This window comes from Phyllobates terribilis, unplaced genomic scaffold (assembly GCF_046119375.1).
Source record: "Phyllobates terribilis strain yellow unplaced genomic scaffold, ASM4611937v1 Scaffold_9__5_contigs__length_417890890, whole genome shotgun sequence".
Lineage (NCBI taxonomy): Eukaryota > Metazoa > Chordata > Amphibia > Anura > Dendrobatidae > Phyllobates > Phyllobates terribilis.
In genome coordinates, this window is record NW_027362769.1 from 376,163,971 (window position 1) to 376,178,333 (window position 14,363).

At 47.6% G+C, this 14,363-nt stretch overlaps 1 protein-coding gene across 1 annotated transcript in view; it reads left to right on the top strand.

Moving 5' to 3' along the window:
- Positions 1-14,008, top strand: part of LOC141161198 (uncharacterized) — a 29,023-nt gene extending 15,015 nt beyond the window's left edge. Inside the window, exons 23-34 of the mRNA XM_073645972.1 lie at positions 543-628; positions 981-1,110; positions 1,479-1,669; positions 1,869-1,959; positions 2,170-2,281; positions 4,032-4,216; positions 10,499-10,645; positions 11,430-11,563; positions 11,644-11,777; positions 11,875-11,969; positions 12,257-12,434; positions 12,600-14,008. Coding sequence (XP_073502073.1) covers positions 543-628; positions 981-1,110; positions 1,479-1,669; positions 1,869-1,959; positions 2,170-2,281; positions 4,032-4,216; positions 10,499-10,645; positions 11,430-11,563; positions 11,644-11,777; positions 11,875-11,969; positions 12,257-12,434; positions 12,600-12,673 — 1,557 coding nt within the window. The 3' untranslated portion in view covers positions 12,674-14,008. The remainder of the gene's footprint in view (positions 1-542; positions 629-980; positions 1,111-1,478; positions 1,670-1,868; positions 1,960-2,169; positions 2,282-4,031; positions 4,217-10,498; positions 10,646-11,429; positions 11,564-11,643; positions 11,778-11,874; positions 11,970-12,256; positions 12,435-12,599) is intronic.
- Positions 14,009-14,363: the final 355 nt, after the last annotated feature.

Here is a 14,363-nt window from a genome sequence, read left to right on the forward strand (position 1 = left end):
CCAACCGGCTCCATCCTCTACGCGAGGAGTCCAACCGGCCCCATCCTCTACGCGAGGAGTCCAACCGGCCCCATCCTCTACGCGAGGAGTCCAACCGGCCCCATCCTCTACGCGAGGAGTCCAACCGGCCCCATCCTCTAGGCGAGGAGTCCAACCGGCCCCATCCTCTAGGCGAGGAGTCCAACCGGCCCCATCCTCTAGGCGAGGAGTCCAACCGGCCCCATCCTCTAGGCGAGGAGTCCAACCGGCCCCATCCTCTAGGCGAGGAGTCCAACCGGCCCCATCCTCTAGGCGAGGAGTCCAACCGGCCCCATCCTCTAGGCGAGGAGTCCAACCGGCCCCATCCTCTAGGCGAGGAGTCCAACCGGCCCCATCCTCTAGGCGAGGAGTCCAACCGGCCCCATCCTCTAGGCGAGGAGTCCAACCGGCCCCATCCTCTAGGCGAGGAGTCCAACCGGCCCCATCCTCTACGCGAGGAGTCCAACCGGCCCCATCCTCTACGCGAGGAGTCCAACTCATTATATCCTGTCATCTGTTCCCAGCTGAACTGTCTGAGCCGGCAAATAACCAAAGGTGGCTACACAGCAGATCTGGACTTATATCCCGGGGAAATCTTCCTATTCCTAAAGTAAGTTCTTCCAGGGTAATGGAATGTAGCCATAGAAAAAAAATGCCAAAACATTGAGAATAAATAGAACATTGATGGATGGATAGATAGATATTAGATGGATAGATAGATAGATATTAGATGGATCGGTAGATATATATATAATAAAGATAAAAAAGGAAACTGCAGCATTATGGTATAAGTGGGGTGCAAGCTCCAGGGATATGAGCTAAAGCCCTCTAGAGAATGCAAAATATGCAGCAGTCTGAATTTGCAGAAAAAGTGGGGGTAGCTAATTGATCCATATCTTGGGCAACGTTTAGGTTCCCAAAAATAATATGAGCCTTGATTGGTAATATTTTTGTCATTGCAGCTCAGCAAATTATTCCTCTATCGGAAACTGCACTGCATTCTTCACCAAAGTTGGCAAAGCGAACATCACCGTCTTATCAGGTGACGCCAAGTTGCGCAGTACTCTCCTGACCAAAGCCTTGTCCTGCATGGTAAGAATCCGATTTCTAGAATTTTCAGCTTCAAGTTCTTTTTATTCTGTGCTGCTTAATTTCCTAATATATCTTTACAGTGGATAACACTCTGATTAGATGATACAGAGCTCCAAATTCTTTGTACGAACATAGAGAGCTGTGTGAGTGAAGAGACTTTGGTTCCTGTAGTCACCACTAGAGGGAGCTCACTGCATACTGAGCTCAATTTGCATACAGTATGCGGTTAGCTCATATTCTCCCCCTAGTGGTGGCAGACAGAATCACATTTTTCACTTTATAGTATATCTATGAAGATTATTTAGAGCTCTGTTTAAAGAAATGTTATTTTACGGTGCACAATGATTCCATACTTTTTCTTTTTATAGAAAATATCAGGGCCCTCTCTGAAGGACGGTGATATAACAGTGCTGGGTCAGCTTACCTGTGAGCTGAATGCGTCGTACATTGCAGGTTCCCCTCCCGGGGTACTGACTCAGTTATCTCAGTGTCAGTCCTTCTCTACCGAGCAGCAGATGGCTATCCAGACCCTACTCAGCAAAGATAACTCCGTGTTCGGGTAAGTCAGAGGCTCGTCTTGTGGCTGCCGTTACAACCAACGATGTTCTGATAAAGGTCTCAATTTATCTTTGTAGCTCCATTTTTCTGATACAGAGCTCCAAATCCTCTGCATAGACACTTTGACTTGACTACTATAAAAATAAAAAAGGCCGAATTCTATTAATATTTTACAAAGTGTAAAATATTCCCTTTTATAGGGCCCCAGCCACATGGACAAAAGACACCTTAAATTCACTTGGAGGAATAAGTGGTTTTTTAACCAAAGACATGCTGACAAATATCTCCAGTGTAAGTATCCTGCAACGATTATATACTATATATACTGGACATTTTCAGTCCGATCAGATTGGAGATTGAATTTCCCAACATTCGGCAATAACGCACCACTACAGCTCCCACGAGGGTTGTGACTCAACTTTCCTAAATGGGTGAATTAGTAAGTTCCCTTGAATGCTCATTTTTGGGCTACAAGATGTCTTACATTGTGTGTTTACATAGGTCTCCTTTAAGGTCTGGATGAAAGAAGCTATACAGACCTCGGCCTTGACCAAAAGTCAGTTTGCCGCCATTGTCACAAAAGTTTTGTCTACCAGAGCTCGGAGAGCGGCAGGTGAGTGCCATACGTCCAGTGAATTTCTGGCTTTCTTGCTTTGTAATTTAAGAACCATAAAGTTGAAAGGAGAGAAGAAAATAAATAGAGAGTTACAGGAAGCAATGGAAAGAGGGAAGGAAAAGGAATGAAAGTCTAAAGTAATGGAGAAGGGAAAGTTGAAGGCTAAAAGAGTAGGGGAAAGTCGAAAGAAAAGGCAATGCTGAAAGGATAAGGGAAAAAAGTCATGGAAAAGAAAAGGATAAAGAAAATGAATTTTGAAACGGAAATGCTAAAGCAAAAATAAAGGGAAAGTTTAAAAGAAAAGTCTAAAGTAAAGAAGAAGTTTCAAGAGTGGATAAAGAAATGTTGAAAGGGAAGAGGAAGGGAAAGTTAGAAGAGGAGAAAAGGGAAAGGCTAAAGGAACTGAAAAAAATAAAGTGATTTAGAAGAAAAGACTAAAGGAAGGGAATCTCAGAGGAAAGGCTAAAGAGAATGGAAATGTTTAGGATGGTCTAAAGTGTAGAAGAAGGCTGAAGAGTGGATAAAGGAACATTGAATGGGAGGAGGAAGGGGACATTTAAAAAGGAGAAACGGGGAAAGGGAAAGACTAAAGGAACTAAAAATAAATGGAATAAAGTGATTTAGAAGAAAAGACTAAAGGAAGGGAATGTTTCTTAAGGAAAGACTAAAGTAAAAGAGAAGGGAAAAGTTTAAAAAGAAGGTCTAAGGTAAAGAAGAAGGCTCAAAATGGATAAGGAATATTAAATGGGAAAAGGCAAGGAACAATTGAAGAGGAGAAGATGCAAAAGGGAAACAGGAAACTGAAAAAGGCTAAAGGAACTGAAAAAAAAAAGAATAAAGTGATTTAGAAGAAAAGACTAAAGGAAGGGAATCTCGGAGGAAAGGTTCAAGAGAAGGTAAAAGTTTAAAAGGCAGGTCGAAAGTATAGAAGAAGGCTCAAAAGTGAATAAAGGAATGTTGAATGGGAAGAGGAAGGGGACATTTGAAGAGGAGAAAATGTAAAAGGGAGAAAGGCTAAAGGAACTGAAAAGAGATCGAATAAAGTGATTTTGAAGAAAATACTAAAGAAAGGGAATGTTTCTCAAGGAATGACTAAAGTAAAAGAGAAGGGAAAAGTTTAAAAGGAAGGTCGAAAGTATAGAAAAAGGCTCAAAAGTGGATAAAGGAACGTTGAATATGAAGAGGAAGGGAACGATTGAAGAGAAGAAAATGCAAAAGGGGAAGAAAAAGGCTAAGGGAATTGAAGAGGGTAGGCTAAAGTCATGGAGACTAGAAGACTAACGGAAGGGAATGTTGAAAGGGAAAGCCCACAGCCAAAGAATAGGGCAGTCTAAAGAAAGTGAAAAAGGACCAAAGGAAAAAAAGTGGAAAGTTTAAAGCATATAAGAAGGGAAGGTCCACAGTTAATAGGAAAGTAGAAAAGGGAAAGGAGAGTCTCAAACAAAGGATGATGAAGGGTCGAAAGAAAAGGACAGGTTAAAAGGAAGTGAGAATGGAAAGGTTAAAGAAAATGAGAAGGAGAGGTACAGGGAAAGGAGAAAGCAAAGTCTAAAAGTTAAGTAGAACCTTAAATCTAAAGAGAAGCGAAAGTGAAAACCTAAAGGAAATAAATATAAATCAAAGGTGAAGAAAAGTACAAGGTAAAGAGCAAGAGATAATAAAGGAAGGAAGGAATCTGTAGTGGTTACATGAACACCCTGCAACTCGTCTCCCTATAAAGGTATGACCTGGGATTCTTCCATTATAGGTTGTGCTTCTGGTAAGGAGATCACAGCGAGTAATGTGAACGACCCCCTGCTGCCACTGAGTTACACGCCAACAGAATTAGACGCCTGTTTAGGCAACGATACCCTGACCAACTACCTGTCCGTACTGAGCAGCAAGACCTTCACCGATCCTCAACTGACCGTCATGAAGAACAAGCTGGATGCAGTAAGTTTCCATCATCTCCCCAAAGCATATATACATTGGACCGTGTAAAGGCCAATTTTTCAAAAACATGGACAGCTGTCCTTGTAGTTGCTAAGAAATTGGTATAATGAGGAGGAATTAGGGTCAAGGTGACCTACAGGGCCTCATTCGTTCAATGCATGTAGAACTTAAATTGGTTGTCCATCTTTGGGATAATTTCTTTATCGCTTCATTGGGGGACACAGGACCATGGGTGTATGCTGTTGTTACTAGGAGGTTGACACTAGGCAAAAAAGTATGCAGTATACACCCACCTACAGGCACCAAGCTCACCAGTTTAAGCTTAGTGTCTGTAGGAGGTAGACCTGGATCCTACTGATCCAACCCTGTTGTGTTTTATTAATGTTTGTTCTTTATTTTTCAGATCCAGCTCTTCAGGGTTAACAGGGAACACTGTGTCCCCTGTTATCCCCATTCTCAAGCGACCGAGAGAGCAGTGTGGCATTTCCCACATCGCCCACTCTCGGACCCGCTGGGCAGGACCTATCCCCTGTCACCTTCGGGTGTCTCAGGGTGATTCTCGGTGGCCAGTCCTTGCCCATTCCCCACCCCAGCCCCCTCCTCGGAGCGGCCTGGGAGGGAGACGGTGGTCACTACGGTGACCTTCCCCCAGATTCTGGGGTTGACAACGTCTCCTGCACTGTCCAGGACCGGTCAGTACGGGAAGGAGGAAGAGCCAGGATCCCCCCTATCCACGGAGGACCTCCTGTATCCATCCTCAGAGGGAAAGAGGACGAAAAGTCATCGGGAAAGGTACAATCCCTCCCTGCTGCCTCCTCAGCCCCAGGTCCCCCACATCTCAGCTATGGCACGGGCCCCGTAAATCCTGGGATAATAAGGGGGGCATCACATTTCCCCACCGACGCTCACTTACAGCAGCGCTTGGCCACGCCCCCTCTCCTCACAGACATCAGGAAGCGAACTGGGGGCCTCGGACTCACAATAGCATGGCTTCCCCCTCAGCATGGTGTCCCCCACAGCCCCCCATCCCCCACCCCCGTTTCTCTGTCCTTTTTTGCTCGGCATTTCTGCCCGCGCTTTCTGTGTCGGGGGGCGGTTCGGGGTGGGCGTTACTCTTTCCGGCGGGTATACGCCCCTCCCGAAAACCGGCCAATCAGGACCAAGGAGCATTATGACGCTTCCATCATGCCCACTTTTATCCCGGGGGCCTATCAGCGGCCGAGTTCTTAAGCCCGCCTCCATCCCTTCTGCCTATCGGAGCTTTAGCTCCCCTAGCTCGCTCAGGGCAGCACGCTCCGCCCCGGCTCCGCCCCTCTACGCTGCTCTCGGTCTGGTTCCGGCAGCATCATTCTGTGACTGCCTCATCACCGCAGCCCTGCTCCTGTCTCCACGGCTCTGGACTTTCCGACGGGGGATACGGGACCGTGCCCATTCCAGATCGGGTAGACCCTACTCTGCCACTTCCACACACCACAGGCTCCCTCCTCTGCAGTATTCCTGGTTAGGCACATATGCCCAATCTCAAGGATCTTTCCGTCCATCCCACTCACACAGTCACATATTACGCCTGTGCTCTTTGCAGTACTAAGTGGCCCGCGGGTCTGACAATGGCGTTCTGCTCGACCTGCAAGCCTCCCACCATGCTGGCACCCCAAGACCCCCCTGCCGCCCAGGACGAGGTAACTCCCCCTCCTCCGGAGTGGGCTGTTGCTATGTCCCAGTCTGTCTCTGACCTCACCAAGGTATCTCAATCTCTGGTGCAGGTCCTAGAACGTTTGCCCATCCTATCCACGGCCACCAGTGCTCCGAACGTTCCAACGAACGATTCGCAGGCACCCCTGCCCCCCTCCTTCTAAGGGCAGACCGAGGGCACGTTCTCAGAAACGGACTCACACAAGCTCATCCTCCAGCTCTCCAGACTCCAAATTGCTCCCTGCATCTCACACCTCTTCCCCAGAGGTCGCTCCGGGATCAGACACGGAATCAGATTCTGACTCTGGATCTGACATGGACCAATATTCTAGAGTCCAGGACATGGTTGACAGCCTTATATCGGCCGTCAATCAGACTCTGCATGTTAAAGAGGACGAGAGCCCTTCTCAGGACTACTCCGTTTCCTTCAAGAGAATCAAGCGCCCGGCACGCACCTTTTCTAACCATTCAGAATTTGATGGTGTCTTTCAGAAACAATGGGAGCATCCTGAGAAGCGCTTCACTGGAAAGAAACAGTTAGACATGCTATACCCCTTTAACCACGACCTCGTCAGCAGATGGACGGAGTCCCCTTCTGTGGATCCTCCTGTCTCTCGTCTCTCGGCTAAGACGGTACTGTCCCTTCCAGAATCTTCTTCCCTCAAGGACACTACGGATAGACAGGTTGAGGCCTTGGCTAAGTCAGCCTTGGAGGCCGCCGGCACCTCCTTTTGTCCTTCCTTCGCCTCAACTTGGGTATCAAAAGCAGTCTCTGCATGGGCCAAACAGCTTAGACAGGGCATCCTCACCGGGGCTTCCCCTGATGATCTGGCTGACCTAGCGGATCAGATCGCCCACGCAGGGAAATATCTTCTCACGGCGTCCCTTGACGCCGCTACCTGTTCAGCCCGCGTCTCCAGCAATATCATCGCCATACATAGGATTCTTTGGCTGAAGGCTTGGAACGCCGACCCGGCCTCCAAGAAATCACTAACAAATCTCCCTTTTCAGGGCTCCAGACTATTTGGGTCTAAAGTAGACCAGATCATCTCTGATGCCACTGGGGGCAAGAGCACTTCCCTTCCTCACCCGAGACCTAATCGTCCCTTTCCTAGGAAACGTTACCTTCAGTTTCGGTCAGTTCGCCCAACCAGGACCCTCCTCTCAACAGGACCGTACCCCTGCACAGCAGGACAAATGTAAGCCTACCTTTAGGCCCACTCCCAACTGGCGCGCAAAGGGTCGCTCTTCCAAGTCCTCTGGATCCCGATCACGATCCAACAGATTTTCCTCAGCATGATGGGTCACCCCCACCTGGGCTTTCTCCCAGGATGCGCGGCCGTCTACTTCTGTCCCGAGACCCTTGGGTATCGGCAATAGAGGATGCCTGGGTCAAGGAGATAGTGACCTCAGGCTACAAGATCGAGTTCAACGCCATACCAAGAACACGATTTCTCAGGTCCCGCCACCCGCATCCATCTCTACTTCCCGGTTTCCTTCAGGCCATTGCCTCCCTTCTGCGCTCAGGAGTTATAGTTCCAGTCCCTCTTCAAGAAAGGTGTTCAGGTTTCTACTCAAATCTTTTTGTCGTTCCATAAAAGGACGGCTCACTATGTCCGATCTTAGACCTCAAACAGCTAAACCAACAGATACGTGTATGGCACTTCAGAATGGAGTCCTTCAGGTCGGTAATCGCCTCGATGGAGGCCGGGGAATACCTATGTTCAGTGGATATTCAGGATGCGTATCTTCATATCCCAATCTGCGCACCACATCAGAAGTTCCTTCGATTTGCCTTCCAGAACGCACATTACCAGTTCACTTCTCTCCCCTTCGGGCTTGCCTCCGACCCGAGGGTTTTCACAAAGGTAATGGCGACGGTCATGGCCATTCTACGAGCCAGGGGGATTGTAATTATCCCCTACCTCGAAGACCTAATGATCAAGGGTCCCACATTCAGGGACTGCCTCCATAGTCTCCAGATCACCCTGAACACGCTTTCTCGGTTAGGCTGGCTGATCAACACAGACAAATCCTCCCTGGTCCCATCTCAGTGCTTAACCTTTCTAGGGATGCAGTTCGACACGACCCATGCCCGGGTCGTTCTCCCGAGGGAGAAGATAAACTCTCTCCTTCGGGGGATTCACCTTCTCTCCGACCCAAATCCACGCCGTCTTCGCCTGTGCATGAGTGTCTTGGGAAAAATGGTGGCAGCTATGGAGGCTGTCCTGTTTGCCCAGTTCCATACCCGGCCTCTTCAACTGGCCCTTCTGTCGGCATGGGACAAGAACCCGTCGTCTCTAGATCGACGCATCAGGTTACCGCTTCATGTGAGAAGGTCATTAATATGGTGGACTCGTCCTTCTTCCTTCAGACCCGGGAGGTCATTCTTACCGCTTCGGTGGCAGGTGGTCATGACCGATGCCAGCCTCATCGGTTGGGGGGCAGTCTTCCTCCACCACACAGCGCAGGGCCGTTGGAGTCTCCACGAAGCCTCCCTATCAATATATTGGAGATAAGGGCAATTTACCTGGCGTTGCGTCACTGGCAGGACATTCTTGCAGGGTTCCCAGTCCGCATACAATCGGACAACGCCACGGTGGTGGCGTACCTAAACCGTCAGGGAGGAACGCGCAGCAAATCCTTCTTAAAAGAGGTGACAAGAGTGCTAGTTTGGGCCGAGAACACTGTTCCGGCAATCTCAGCAGTACGCATTCCGGGGGTCGACAATTGGGCGGCCGACTTCCTCAGTCGGCAGGGCCTTGCCTCAGGAGAATGGTCTGTCCATCCCGAGGTGTTCCATCAGATATGCTCACGATGGGGCACGCCGGACGTCGACCTCATGGCGTCGCAGTTAAACCACAAGGTTCCATCCTTCATAGCCCGGTCCCGCGATCCCCTTGCGATCGCTCAAAACGCACTAGTCATCTCATGGTCTCAGTTCCAGCTGCCCTATCTTTTTCCCCCTCTACCATTGATCCCTCGGGTCGTCAAAAAGATCAAGACAAAGGGAGTACCGGTAATTCTAATAGCCCTGGATTGGCCCAGACGCGTCTGGTACGCAGATCTAGTAAACCTGCTCGTCGACTCCCCCTGGAGACTACCGGCCGTCCGGACCTCCTCTCTCAGGGACTTATTCTTCATCAGAGTTCTCGTTCTCTGAATTTAATGGCATGGCCGTTGAGGCCGCAGCGTTGAGGAAGGCGGGTTTTGCGGACGTCATCCAGACCCTAATTAGTGCCAGAAAACCCGCAACCTCGCGCATATACCGCAGAACCTGGAGAGCCTTTTTTCGTCACTGCGAGAAGGATCAGCTAGCTCCCATGTCCTTTTCGCTACCGGTCATTTTGGCTTTCCTTCAGTCTGGTCTGGAGGCGGGACTCTCTCTAAGCACTCTCAAAGGCCAAGTTTCGGCCTTGTCCATTCTATTCCAGCGTAACTTGGCTTTGCGTCCTCAGGTCAAGACGTTTCTGCAAGGGGTAGCTCACCCGGCACCGCCTTATCGTCCCCCGGTGGATCCATGGTGGATCCATGGGACCTTAACATGGTCCTGAGCGTCCTTCAACAGCCCCCGTTTGAACCCATTCGGGACATATCAGCCTCTCTTCTCTCCTGGAAGGTGGCTTTTCTGGTGGCTGTTACCTCTATTAGGAGGGTTGCAGAGCTCGCAGCCCTCTCTTGTCGGTCGCCTTTTCTGGTCTTTCATCAAGATCAAGGTAGTGCTCAGGCCAGTGCCTTCCTTTTTGCCAAAAGTTGTCTCCTCTTTCCAAATCAATGAGGACATTGTTTTGCCTTCCTTCTGCCCGACCCCAGTGCACCCTGCTTCCAAGTCAACCATCGCCCGTTGGATACGTTCGACCATTTTGGAGGCATATCGCGTCTCGGACAAATCTCCCCCTCCGGGGGTAAGGGCTCACTCCACCCGGGCTGTGGGGGCCTCTTGGGCTGTTCGCAATCAGGTTTCAGCTTCTCAGATCTGTAAGGCCCAACATGGTCTTCACTCCACACCTTTTCAAGGTTTTGCAAGGTCCACACTTATTCATCGGCTGATGCCAGTCTTGGACGGAAGGTTCTACAGGCAGCGGTTGCCTGCAGTCAGACCTAGTCTGTGGCTACCTTTTTCTGTTCTCCCACCCTAGGGACTGCTTTTGGACGTCCCATGGTCCTGTGTCCCCCAATGAAGCGATAAAGAAAGAGGAATTTTTGGTACTCACCGTAAAATCTCTTTCTTGGAGCCTTCATTGGGGGGACACAGCACCCTCCCTGATTTTGGGCATAGGTACAGTGGGCCCTGTTGGGCATCTAATTTAGTTTTCACGGTTGTGCCCCGTTGGGCATTGCAAAGTTCCTCCTACTGCTTTAGCCACTAACTGGTGAGCTTGGTGCCTGTAGGCGGGTGTATACTGCGGAGGAGGAGCTTTTTTCTTTTTTTGCCTAGTGTCAACCTCCTAGTGACAACAGCATACACCCATGGTCCTGTGTCCCCCAATGAAGGCTCCAAGAAAGAGATTTTACGGTGAGTACCAAAAATTCCCTTTTTTTTCTTTTTTTTTTTTACCTAAATGCATGTATTTTGTGCTTCTTCCCCAGGTATATCCCACTGGTTATCCAGAATCAGTCCTAATAAACCTAGGGGAAATCAACCGAGTGTGCAGAGACGCTGATGTGAGCAAGTGGAACATAACTTCGGTGGACACTCTCAGCAGTTTACTTTCAGTCTCTCTCTCGGATATCCTGGTAAATTACCTCAAAGCTGGTAGGACTGATGCACCCAGCACTATTCATACACATTACATACAGGAATGGCCCAGTCGTCCCTCTACATCACACATTGTCCACTCCTCCTCAGAGATGAGCATCATCAATGGTGTCTGCTGGTCTCTTTTCAAAGCATTTTATTGTTAAAAAAAAATAGTGTTTCCTTTTAAAGCATTATTTTCAACATTAAAAGTTAAGAATTATCTAAAGAATGTAAAGGATAAGTGATAACTTGTGGTCCGACTACTGAGACCTCTACCGATCCAGAGCCCCATTCTCAGGATCCATCGGAATCTCCAGTGTCGAATCCCCACCAATCTGCCAGTTATTACTTATAAATGGCCAATTGATATCACCGGCATTTTCACACGGTATTTTAGACCCCAGTTTCTCACCGGCATTTTCACACGGTATTTTAGACGCCAGTTTCTCATGATCGGTGGGGGTCTAGGTGATCGGTTTGCCAACAATCCACAAGATATCACTTTTGCCAAAACTTTTAACTTTTTAGCACCTTTTTTTTACCACCAGGCTACAATCACACTTTCATAGTATATGTTTTTTTTTATGATCCAAAGCTCAAAATCCGCTACACAGACATAATGTCACCACTAGAGGGAGCTAAGGCGCTTACTGTGCATACATGGAGCTCAATATTAACTCTGTGTGCAGTGAGCTCCCTCTAGTGGCAAAAAGAATTAACTCTGAGAAGAAAAGGAATCGTATGTGAAGCTTTTAACTTTTCCCACTTTTATCATTTCAGGCTCAGAGTGAAATTGGAAAATATTTAAGTTCAGGGAATCAACTTACTGCCGCAGCGCTGAACGTGATCAGTAGTCGATACGTCTGTCTTTTGAGCAGTGCTCAAGTGCAGTCCATGAACAACAGTGCGATATCGTGAGTGGTCCACAAATGTTAAACTGCAGGCTTAAAAAAAATATATATATATATACCCAATTAACATCAATCTCTTGCAGTGATGCCAAAACCCTGGACTTATCGGCATGCAGCCAAGCTGTGAAGGATGCCTTCTACGCTCAAGCAAAGTCGGCCTTCCAGTCCGATAGTAGCCAAGTGTCTACCTACTTCAACCTCATAAAACCATATCTAGGTAAGCATCCAATCTGGGCGCACAATACAACACTATGGCATTACACGGGCATTGTGCGAGTGCTACAATACCTTGTTATAAATGGTGCCAATTACAGGTGGCGCATCAGCTGCAGACCTGAAGACCCTGGCTGCAAAGAATCCCAACATGGACATAGGAACCTTTGTGAAACTCAACCCATCTGCTGTTATGGTGAGTTGACCTATGCCATACAGGTTTTGTCACTTCTCCATTTTGCCAGGTGGTGGCGCTGTTGGCACTGGGGAATTGCGGTCAGTTCTTGCCCAATTTTAATGAATGGAGAGAGCTACACATGTGCAGCCACATCTGTTTCATGGTCTGAGCTTCACTTTCCCAATACAGAGCTCCACATCCATTGCGTAGCCAAGATAAAACTCTGCGCCTGCCCGCAGCCACCACAAGGGGGAGCTCACTGCATACTGACTGAAGCTGCCACTTTATGCCATTTTTCCTGCCAGAGTCTCACGGTCAACAATGTGAAAGGTTTACTTGGTACCAACGTAGAAGATCTGAAGACTCAGGCAACCAACAGCATCATCAGTAACTGGATCGCAATCCAGAAACAGAGTGATCTGGATACCCTGGGTCTGGGCATCATGGGAGGAATACGGGATTACGTCACCACCAAATCACCCGGTAAGATGATTTTCACTGTTTCTTGTCATTTTATTGATATATTCTATAGATTACATAGAGTTGTAGTTTATCAACAGCGGATAGGCCTTTTAGGTTAAGAATCCAAATATCCGACTGATGCCATGTTCTAATGTGTTGTTTCATTTTTTTTTTACCCCCACACAGTTGCCTCGGCATCCACCTTCACCCACGGCCTCTCAATCTTCTTGGGCATTTTTGGATCCTTTCTCCTTTTCTAAGATCTGATGCAGAAGACTATTTCATGACTGAGGATACGACGTAAAAAAAACAAAATCAGTCGCTGCTATTTATAGTAAAATATTAGAAAAACATGGCAGTTTTTTTTTTTTTTCTAAAAACAGCGCCACATCTATTTGTGGTGGTGTCTGGTATTGCAACTTAAGCTCCAGTGAAATTAGTGGAGGTGGGCTGTAATATCATACACAACCAGATGGCGGCATTTGTTTTGGAGTAAAAGTCACATTTTTCTAATTTTTGGAAACTCTTCCATCAGTAGCAGGGAAGACGGCAAATGACACCTACAAGATGAGGCATCACTACGTTTGAATTTAATTTTCTATTGCTAAATCTATTGTACAGTTTAATTTTACATTTAAAATCAATCTAATTAACTGACTCTGTTTTCTCACTGGGTGACACAATGCTCTGCTACATTACATAGTGGGGTACTCATTCAAAAGGCTGGCATGTAATACTTCATACGTCCTGTAGTGGCCACTGCAGGGAATACGTACAGCTAGATGCGAGAGTCACAGCGATCAAAACTGATCACTGAGGATTAGAATATCAGGACCTACTTCCCGTAATTGTTAGGCCAGGTTCACACACACAAAATCATTCACGGACTGAGTATGGACTGGCTGTGGCTTTCCTGACCCAAACTCAACAGTCTCATGTATGCCTATGAGGCTGTAGAGTTCAGGTAAGGATACTTGCAGGTGGTCTGGACATTACAGTCCATATTCGGACTGTAAATATGTGATGTGTGAAATCGGTCTTAAGTGGAGTTCGTATTTCACGATTCGTATATACAGGCCTAACATGAACTTACAGTATCACAGACACATATGGTTGTAGGTTTGTGTTAGGAGACCCACAGTCCATATATAGATGGTGAAATACGCCTGTCTGAAGCCGGCCTTAATAGTGGGTTCTCCACCTAGAAAATCTGATTAACAATGCAAACTTGAGAAGGCCTAACATGGCGAACTTTTAATACAAATGATCTGATGTGTAATACTTCATTCTCCCTGTAGTGGCCGCTGCAGGGAAACTATACAGCTAGAGTCTTCAGCCACAGCGATCAGAACTGATCACTGGAGATTAGAAAACTAGAACCTGATGTGACTGCCATCAAAGTGCTCACTATCTACTGGCAGCACAGGGACAATTCAGCTTTGAGCACGGCCCGACCTATGGGCAGAAAAGCTACCGCCACACCCTTGGCAGTCATAGTTACATAGTTACATATAGTTTATAAGGCCGAAAAAAGACAAGCGTCCATCCAGTTCAGCCTATTTCTTGTGCACTGCAGCTATTCCGCAGCGTTGATCCAGGGGAAGGCAAAAAAACCCATGCGGTATAGGCCAATTTACATCATTGAGGAAAAATTCACTTCCCGACTCCAATCTGGCAGTCAGATTAAATCCCTGGATTAATTAACTAAGCATAAGATGTAATTTTATTGTTCTCAAGAAAGGCGTCCAGGCCTCTCTTGAACTCATTAAGCGAGTTGGACATCACCACTTCCTCTCCCAGAGAGTTCCAGAGTCTCACGGCTCTGACCGTAAAGAATCCCCTTCTATGCTGGTGCAGGAACCTCCTTTCCTCCAGACGCATAGTGTGCCCCCTCATCTTTGTCACCATCCTTGGTATAAACAGGTCATGGGAGAGATCTCTGTACTGCCC